This window comes from Patiria miniata, unplaced genomic scaffold (assembly GCF_015706575.1).
Source record: "Patiria miniata isolate m_02_andy unplaced genomic scaffold, ASM1570657v1 HiC_scaffold_18, whole genome shotgun sequence".
Taxonomy (NCBI): Eukaryota; Metazoa; Echinodermata; class Asteroidea; order Valvatida; family Asterinidae; genus Patiria; species Patiria miniata.
This window is the reverse complement of record NW_024037056.1, coordinates 17,551,521-17,560,576: the sequence shown is the minus strand read 5'-3', so window position 1 is coordinate 17,560,576 and position 9,056 is coordinate 17,551,521. Positions and strand designations below refer to the sequence as shown.

Below are 9,056 nucleotides of genomic sequence, written 5' to 3'. Positions count from 1 at the left end.
TTTTTCCGGGGGGGGGGGGGGGGGGGGGGGGGGGGGGGGGGCAAAGCACATTGAGGTAAAAAAAATCCTGAACTTTTTTACACATATTCTCAAGTTATTATATTGTGAGCGTAGGCAGGGGAACATTTGCCCTACCCCCCCCCCCCCCCCATCAAAATCACAGCAATATGGTTGCGCTTTGTAAGGCGCGTTATAAATTATTATTATTATTATTATTTATACTCCCCCGGCCATTTGTCCCTTTTCCAGGGTGGGTGGCCGGAATTAAGCAAGCTCCCCCTTGCCCCCCCCCCCGCGACGCCCATGGATACTTATTTTATAACCCAATAATGCAACTATTTCCTTAATTAGAAAGAAAAAGCAGATGTCTTTAGGCCGCCAGCTGCCGCCCCAACTTTGATCAAAATTCTCCATACTTAAGATGAAAATGTGGCTACATCACATTCTGCACGTCGTCAATTCTGTGGTCACGCGGAGTTCACTCCTTATCACCGTTCCATTGTCTGTTCGATAAGATCAGTAATGAGAGTAATGAGATTATCACCTATAATCGCTTGCGGTCAATCCTAGTATAACGGACATCAATACACCAATTTGTGAGGGAGATAGGGGAGGGTCGTTGAGGGGGGGGGGGGTGTCACTTTTCAAAATTATGCTTTTACCCGGGGAGGGGTAAAAATGTTGGGAGGGGCCACCGATCGAGCGTGTTAAAGTTCCTTGCTGGCAAATCCCGCGCTTCTCAAAACCTTTCAGATAATGGTTATGAACCCGTCCTGCGAAAACCGAATGGTTGTCTGCCGCAAATATGTAAACAATATTTGAAATATCTAAAACATTTGTTGTTCGATGTCTTATTCAAAAGAGAATAACTTGCTAGGAAAAAAGGAATTGGAAAATAAATCTATTCGGTCTGAAACTCGAAATAACACGGACACTCATCTTTAAGACTGCTTCCATGAAACACCGACAAGCCCAATATCAAAACCTCAATTTATGGACGAGCCCCTCCGGTATTCTATGGCAAATACTTGTCACTCTTAGCTTGCCCCCCCCCCCCCCCCCCAAAAAAAAAGAGAGAAAACATACTCGCTTACGTTTCAATATTAATTCAAACAGTTTTATTCAAAGATATATTTACAACATCTGATTACAAATATTTCACAATAACAGAAATTCCTAACATCACGGCAATGTTTTTTTTTTTTTTTACACATGTGCATCAGGAGGAACCCAAATTACAAATTCCACAAATCAGGAGGAACCCAAATTACAAATTCCACAGAAGAAAACAGCAAATACCAAAAAAAAAACATTAGAAAGAAAAAAATATTACATGACAAAATATACTAGTAGCTATATCAATAGGTCATTATTGACCAGGGCCCAATGTTATAGAGAGCAAAATATTGCCTGGCAGATTTATTCAATGAGCATAAATCAGATGAACACCAGTAAGAAGCATAACACACTGCATGACATTTTGGTTGGTAACCGAGTTCTTGCTAAGAAATATTGAGCACCATGAAAATAGTTCCTGATAATATAGCATCTGCTCGGAAAATAGTTTCATATACAAGCACCGCTACCAACTTGCACTGCAATATAATAATGCTTAGCCCGTGGCCGGCCGTGGACACATATACATGTAGTTCAAAATAAGAATGAGATTTTCTTTGTTTATTAATGCACTGCATTATACTTTTATATAGTAGAGGGCGAGTCACAAAAGAAAAAGAAAGAGTGACTGAATTAGAAAATCAGCTTTTTTTTCTTTTCAAAAAACACACACAACAAAGATGGATCAAAGCATGGATCAATGAAGTCTTTTTTTCACATGCGTGGAAGACTGCTTGTTTTTAGACATGCTTCATTAGTTTATCAAATTTGCTTGCTTTTTAAGGGGATTAATCCAGGTCTCTTTCTTTTTGACTCACCCCATAGTTGAATACTCTTGCATGATATATACACATGTATATCCTCTATACCCTGAGAGCGTAAGGAAATTGGAATGCCTAAATGTTAACTCACTTAAAGTTGAAGAAACAAAATCCATGTTAGATATGTTGTGGGAATATATAGGCAAGAAATATTATATTTCAAAAGAGTTACATTGTATATAATTTAATATTACAGAAGCTATAGTAAGGTACCGGTGTTAGTGTTTGCTTGTTAAAAAAAACGTTCAAAATAGGGAATACATTTCTGGCTTACATAATGGTTTAACTTGAACCACAAAAATAACTCTGTGTATCAAATCTTTTTAGGTTACATAATATAAATTAACAAGTTTATTTGTACTTGATCAAATAATAAGAAAAACTAATAATAAGAAAAACTAAAATAAACATTAAATTCAATACATTTTTAAAAGAATTTGTACAAAAGTGTTTTGGTTTCTTCAGAAAATGCCTTATTTAAAAGTTTTGACAATTTCAAATAGAATTTTCCATATGAACAGCTAATGCTATCAACTTTCACAAATTAATGTCCATACTCATTTCTAAAATGTTAAGCTGGATGTAAAAATCAGACTAATCGTGACAACAAATCCAAAATTACTTTAGAGAAGCTCTGGCAAGTTCTGCTTAATTTTGACATCACTTCACAAATGGCTGAACACTTGCAGTGATTTTTCTTCAAATTTCAGTCACATGGTCATCAGGAAAACATATTGGCCCAAGTGTGACAGTCAAGAAGCTGCACGTTTGACCATCTTGCCTTCTTTATCGACTCAGAAGCCTTCTTGTTGCATTGCAAAGAAAGAAAATTAAAACATATGAAAATCAGTGTTGTTGTCCAATACACTGTACTTTCAAATTTGTTACATTAACTGTCAGACACCGAGAACAAATTCATAACACATTCATCTGTAATATGCACATTACATGAATAACTTTTGAAAAGAAGTGTGGTATTAGTGGGAATTGCTCTGAACTTTCAGAGAGCATACTGTGATACATTGCACAACTGGGCTGTTTGGAGATCACAATGTTGATCAGATGTGCGGCTAGCCACTCCTCTTCTTTCTTCCCCCTTCCCCCTCCTTTTTTTGTGGTCTGGGGGAGGAGGGGAGGGTTAACCCCCCTATCACTACGTACACCGCTGCATCAAGTGTATTCCAGCCTCAACTGGATTCCAGCATGCTCCTGAGAACAGACAGAGTGGGCTTCTCTGAAAATATGAGAGCATTTCTCACCACTAGTTCTTATCAGAACCACGCTGCCACCATACCAACCAACCAAAGTTCTGTTCGCTCATTGCACGCTCCCCCATAAGCATGCAGAGCCTCGATCTGGCAACTTTACACAATAGAAATAGACGGTTCAGTGATTCCCGGGTACTGAACCCTACATGGGAACCATTGAACCGGCAATTTTTATTGTGTAAAGTTGCCAGATCGAGGCTCAGCATGCTTATGGCGGGAGCGTGCAAAGAGCGAATTGCTTCTTACTAAAAGCAAACACCCACCATCAAACAAGGTACTGAATGGCTTGTCAACTGTAAGTGTTACCATGATAAATCCATGCAGCAAGTGCAATATAATTATATTACCCTCTCCAATAGCAAAATATTAGCCTACTATGTACCGGTAGTTATTGGCTTTGTGCACAAGCACCCGGTTAGTGGTAAATATGTGGCATACATGTATTTACTTGCAAAGGCATCTCACAAAAAAAGTGTTCTTGATGTGTTTTTTTTTAAGTGCAATGTGTAAGAAATTAAAAGAAACATCTTTTTCTAGCAATGCTAAAGTTATTCGTGACGAAATTAAATTGAAATTGAAATTGTTTATTTGTCTCTTTCAATGCTCTCCAAAGTAAAGTACCTACCGGTAATACAAACTGCTCCAATAGTGCAATATGTGCAAAAGAATGTGCACAAAAGTGGAATAAATCAATATAAATGACAGGAAACACATCAAGAACTCTACCCATGATGAGATCCATCCAGCCAAATAAATATATGAACAGAAGAAGAAACAACAGAATTATATTTTGAGCTCACCATTTTCTTTCTAGAGAACTTTGAAATTCACATGTGAGGATAAAAAAGTTGAAATGTTATTCAGTTTCTCTTCAACAAAGGTACACACATGTCATAATGTCGCCAACATAATTATGTACAGAATCAGGCTACAGACTTTAAAAATACAATTTTTTAGGTGGAACTACGCTTGAAATTGTGGCGCGAATATTTTTCAGCAACCCTATTGGTTGAAGGCCAGTGGGCCTTTGTTACACCTGCATGTGAGAGTGGAGTTATCTTCGCGATGGCATCTATTTTAGGTCGCCAAAATGCACCTTTGTTAATTTGCAAAACATGTAATATCATTGAACATTATTTATGATATGTGATCGGCAGCCAATTTTTAAAACTGAACACAACATTTTCCTGCATTGGTTACAAAACATTACTGACAGTCACTTAAAATAAAATTGGTTTCCAAAAAAGTTACTTGTAACACGTGTATTAGTCATTAATTGCAAAATGTACCGCATTTTGGTACAAAATTCTGCCACCACCTTTTGTGAATACTGTTGCGTTGTGCATAGAACAATTGATGGGAAAATCAGGCTTAAAAAACCCGGTGGATTTCCATAAAGGCTTATAGACTCTATGATGTGTGTACGTATGCACAGAATTGTTACCCAACCATAGAATGTTATGGGCCCTGACCCATGCAATCTCATACACCTGCTAATCAGGAGGTTGTATTTTTTAGTTGCTGGTTCAATTAATTTTCAAAATTCATCATTAACATACACCAATATGAAAGTTAAACTGTACAATATAAACACACATGCCCATTTTTTTTCATGCACCGTTGAAAATATGACAACCATTACTCTTTTTACAATCTTAGTTCCAAACTGGTTAAATTTTGCTTTTGGGGAATGATTATGTACATTTTGTATTGCTCAAAGTCAATGTATAATAAAGATTCCTGCCACATTAGTAAAAAATGTTTTTGCTAAATTTCAAGCTAGTTTTGATAAAGCTTGGCTGATGTGTTGCATCATTCTGAACGATTTACATCAAAGGTCACATAAATACCGGTAGGCCATTAGAGTTTTTGCCTTTTTAGCCACTTTTTGGAAACTCCCAACATGTAGTTTCCCCAACTGCAGCCATGTTTGTCTTATTCCTGTACTGCTTTTGGGAGACGTCATTATGAGGTCCGTCACTGCATGGTAGGCACCAGCCTAATTTGATCATGGACCACACTCTGGACTACACTTTCCAAATCAGGGAATGAATTTTCCATTGTGTTCACTTTTCATGCCAAGGTGCACGGTTATTCAAAATATTCAGACGCTTTTGCTTCAGGATTTGTTCCTGCATTAAAACTTGTTGGCAACAGCTTCCCAAAGCGATTCTGATTACGATGGCAGCTTAATTTGAGTAACACTAATGTTAATTCTGAGTAAATTAACGGAAGTGTGACACCTGTCTCATCAGCGCACATCGCAACGGACTCATGTGCACATGTTCCCCTCTTAACGGTTACAAAAAAAGGGGGGGCCTTTAAATGCATTACAGACAATGCCTGACACTCTCGCGCAAACACAAAATTAGTCTTGTGTAATTAGAGCGGGAACCAGTGCGTGCACGCAGTAGCTTTCATTGGAGCTCTCGTCAGTGGTAGAACAGCGCCACCTACTGTGCAGGCACAGAGTCCAATGAGTGTGGCGTCCATCGGTACCCGTCTGGGAACGTCTATTGCACACTAATGATAATGGAAACCCTGGATCAAACTCCTCGATGTCCTGAAAACTTACACAGGTTCATTAACATCTTGGAGCTCCGTGCCGGCCTCCTGACTTGGCCGGGTCGCCGGAGAACCAGTCTCAACGGTCTTGGTCGGCGGTTTGTAGGAGAACAGCGCTGCTAGGAAAAAGGAAATGGAACCAATCTTGAGACAGCCGGAGAGGATTAACGTGAAGCGGCTGAAGTTGGCGTTGCTGTAGAGCCAGCAGGTGCCCGAGCCATCGCAGTCGTACTCCCAGAGCAAGCAGGCATGGTCGATAATGGCGCCGAAAATGACGGGGCCTGGCACCGTACCTGCAGCAAAACAAAGGGAGGCTTTGTTAACCCAAACCCCTAAGGCCATTTTACAAGTACCTACATGTTCCCCGAATCCTACAAACCGAAGAACAAAAAGCTGAAGTTAACCAAGTCATACAATTAAAAACCTACCCAATGCTCTGTAAAACAGCGACTGAAGACCCAGAGCAAACGAGCGCTGAGAATGAGGAACACATCTGCAAGGAAAAGATATATAGGGTTTAACAACAGAGATGAGGTTGAGGCAAAATGAAAAAAAATCTACCATCAGCAGAGGGTTTCAGGGTCGCCATGCATCCAGAGCAACATAGTGTCGATAGTGTATGTATGGCATATGTGTAAGGCACCCCTAAAAATACCCATTTCTATGTAAACTTTTTAAGGGAAAACAGCTTATAAATTGTAGAACCTCAGGAGTTCTAGATTTCAAAAGGGATTCTTCAAAAACCCTGAAATCAGGAAAATCATGACCAAAAAACCCTGAAATCAGGAAAATCTTGACAAAAAAATCCTGAAATCAGGAAAAATCATGACAAAAAAAACCTGAACTCAGTAAAAATCATGACACAAAACTCCTGAAATCAGGAAAGTCATGAGAAAAAACTCCTGAAATCAGGAAAGTCATGACAAAAAAATCCTGAAATCAGTAAAAAATCATGACAAAAACTCCTGAAATCAGTAAAAATCATGACAAAAAACCCTGAAATCAGGAAAATCATGACAAAAAAACCCCTCAAATCAGGAAAATCATGACAAAAAAATCCTGAAATCAGTAAAAAATCATGACAAAAACTCCTGAAATCAGTAAAAATCAGGACAAAAACTCCTGAAATCAGTAAAAATCATGACAAAAAAAATCCTGAAATCAGTTAAAATCATGACAAAAAAAATCCTGAAATCAGACATGTCTCACCCCTGTAACAATTTTATTCTGCAAAAGTCATGGTCATGTACTGCATATCAACCTTCAGTTTATGAACCGGTGATACAGTTTCCTTCAAAAGGCTTTTCAGAATTCCAAAAAGAACCAAGTAAATTTAAATTTGAATGGAAAGTCAATAATAAATAAAGAAATAAGGTATTCATTACACAGGTTTGAATCTTTAATGAAATATTTCAGTTGAACGAAGGAATTTGACATAAATTCTTTGCTCACCTAAGTGTGGCTGTGGTTGCCGGGACGACAGCCAAAATGGTGAAGAACTCCAATAGGAAGAGCAGAGCCAGGAACAATGGTTGCCATTGGCAACTGCTGGTGCATTTGCCGGAGACGGCAATGGGATCGCCATCGTTGACGCTGTCTGGGACGGTGATGCAGCTACAATTGTGGTAGGACTACATGAAGAGAGAAAATATTCACGGAATTGAACATTAATTGACATGGATTCAGCCATGCATGCTTTTATTTGAATCAATATTTAATTGAACAGCACAGAAGACATCAGTCACCCTATATTTTCATGAATGTTAGTACGAATCGTGCCAATCATTTTGAATAATAAATCAAACAAGAAAATAGTAATGGCAAGATCAACAACATCACAAATGGACTCCAAAGCACAAATTTCATTCTGGGAAGTCACACAAAAAAAGAGGAAATTCAAATCTTTCCAAGACTTTATACAGTGTTTTTCTATTTTCAATGGCACACATTGGAAGTGAAAAAAGAGGAAATCAGCTGATCCGAGGAAAAGTTGCATGCCTGCTTATAACTCTAACATCTTGTGTCCATTTTGTGTGGGATCAACTTGTGATCAGTCGTGAGAGCCTACAACCTCTACAACAATGCAGTTAGTGGCTGGCCGCTTCAGGACTACGTCCGATGATTACGTACCTTGATACCGCTGGATGGATTGACATCAGACATCTCACATCCAGCATGGCAGGGCGAGTAATACATGACGTTATCTACTCCACAGATCGGTTCAAAGGTATCGGCGCAGTGGCAGCCAGAGTTACAGGTGGATGAAAGGTTTGTTCCTCTTTCATCGTAAAACCGACTGACAAAACAAAATTTGTGAAAAAATCACTTTACACAAATTAGCACTTTACACAGCACTTTTTAATGCGTAACCCCTTTATAGAGATCCTGACAGCTGCCAGAAATACAAACTGTTTAATGCTGTCCTCATTTTTTTTCCAGTGAGTTAAGTTAGAGATCTTCAAAATGTGTTGGCATGATCTGTCGTTCTGCGTGATTGTGCTGCGCCATTGGGCAATCGTGCCACCATCGGGCCATTGCACAGCGATCGATTGATCACGCAGCCATAAATCAATCGCACAAGAAAGTGTTTGTGCCATCCACCGATTCCTAAATGCAAGACTTGCGCGATCGATTGGCAGGAACGTGTTTGCACGAGCGGTCGATCGTGAAGAGTGCGATCGGTCGATTGTGCAGAAAATGGCTTTGTGCGATCAATCAATCACCTCTTCAATAAATTTGTTAACACTCACACAAAATATTCTACATATCATCATCTCTCCACAATTTACTAAGAAAAAAAATGGAATCTCTGTAGAAATCTCTAAATGACAGATACATGTACATGGAAATTGGTGGTTATCAGTATTAAAAAGGGTCCATCATTCAGCAATGTGGCTAAAGTCATTTCAATAGCCTTTCACTCACTTGTTATCGTAATCTACAGTCACCCCAGCAAAGTCTGGATTTGGACAGCTGATGAGAAACGATCCAATCATGAATAGAGAGACAATGAGCATAGCCAGGCAGAACTTGATCATTCCTTTGAACATCAAGTTGAAATGTTTGACCACCCAGCCGCCGATCACGGAGCCAAAGACAGCCGCCGGAATTACCGTCAGGCCTGGAAATACAAAGAGTGGATAAGCAGGAATTATATTCAGCACTATTTGTCATTGTACCGCCCAAAACCGCCCCAGCACTGCATGGTTTAATGGTTTCTTTAAGCAAAACAATACAATGCAGTACATGTGCTAGAACAGTCACATTTCAAGTTTGTAAATGTGGC

At 39.1% G+C, this 9,056-nt stretch overlaps 1 protein-coding gene across 3 annotated transcripts in view; it reads right to left on the bottom strand.

Annotated features, from left to right (window-relative positions):
- Nucleotides 1-1,090: 1,090 nt before the first annotated feature.
- Nucleotides 1,091-9,056, bottom strand: part of LOC119724963 (solute carrier organic anion transporter family member 4A1-like) — a 35,493-nt gene continuing 27,527 nt past the window's right edge. For all 3 annotated transcript variants that reach the window (XM_038196302.1, XM_038196303.1, XM_038196304.1), the window contains exons 6-12: nt 8,696-8,891; nt 7,901-8,066; nt 7,223-7,401; nt 6,199-6,263; nt 5,781-6,063; nt 4,006-4,023; nt 1,091-2,739 (exon numbers count right to left, since the gene is read on the bottom strand). In XM_038196302.1, the coding sequence (XP_038052230.1) occupies nt 2,724-2,739; nt 4,006-4,023; nt 5,781-6,063; nt 6,199-6,263; nt 7,223-7,401; nt 7,901-8,066; nt 8,696-8,891 (923 nt within the window). In that variant the 3' untranslated portion in view covers nt 1,091-2,723. The remainder of the gene's footprint in view (nt 2,740-4,005; nt 4,024-5,780; nt 6,064-6,198; nt 6,264-7,222; nt 7,402-7,900; nt 8,067-8,695; nt 8,892-9,056) is intronic.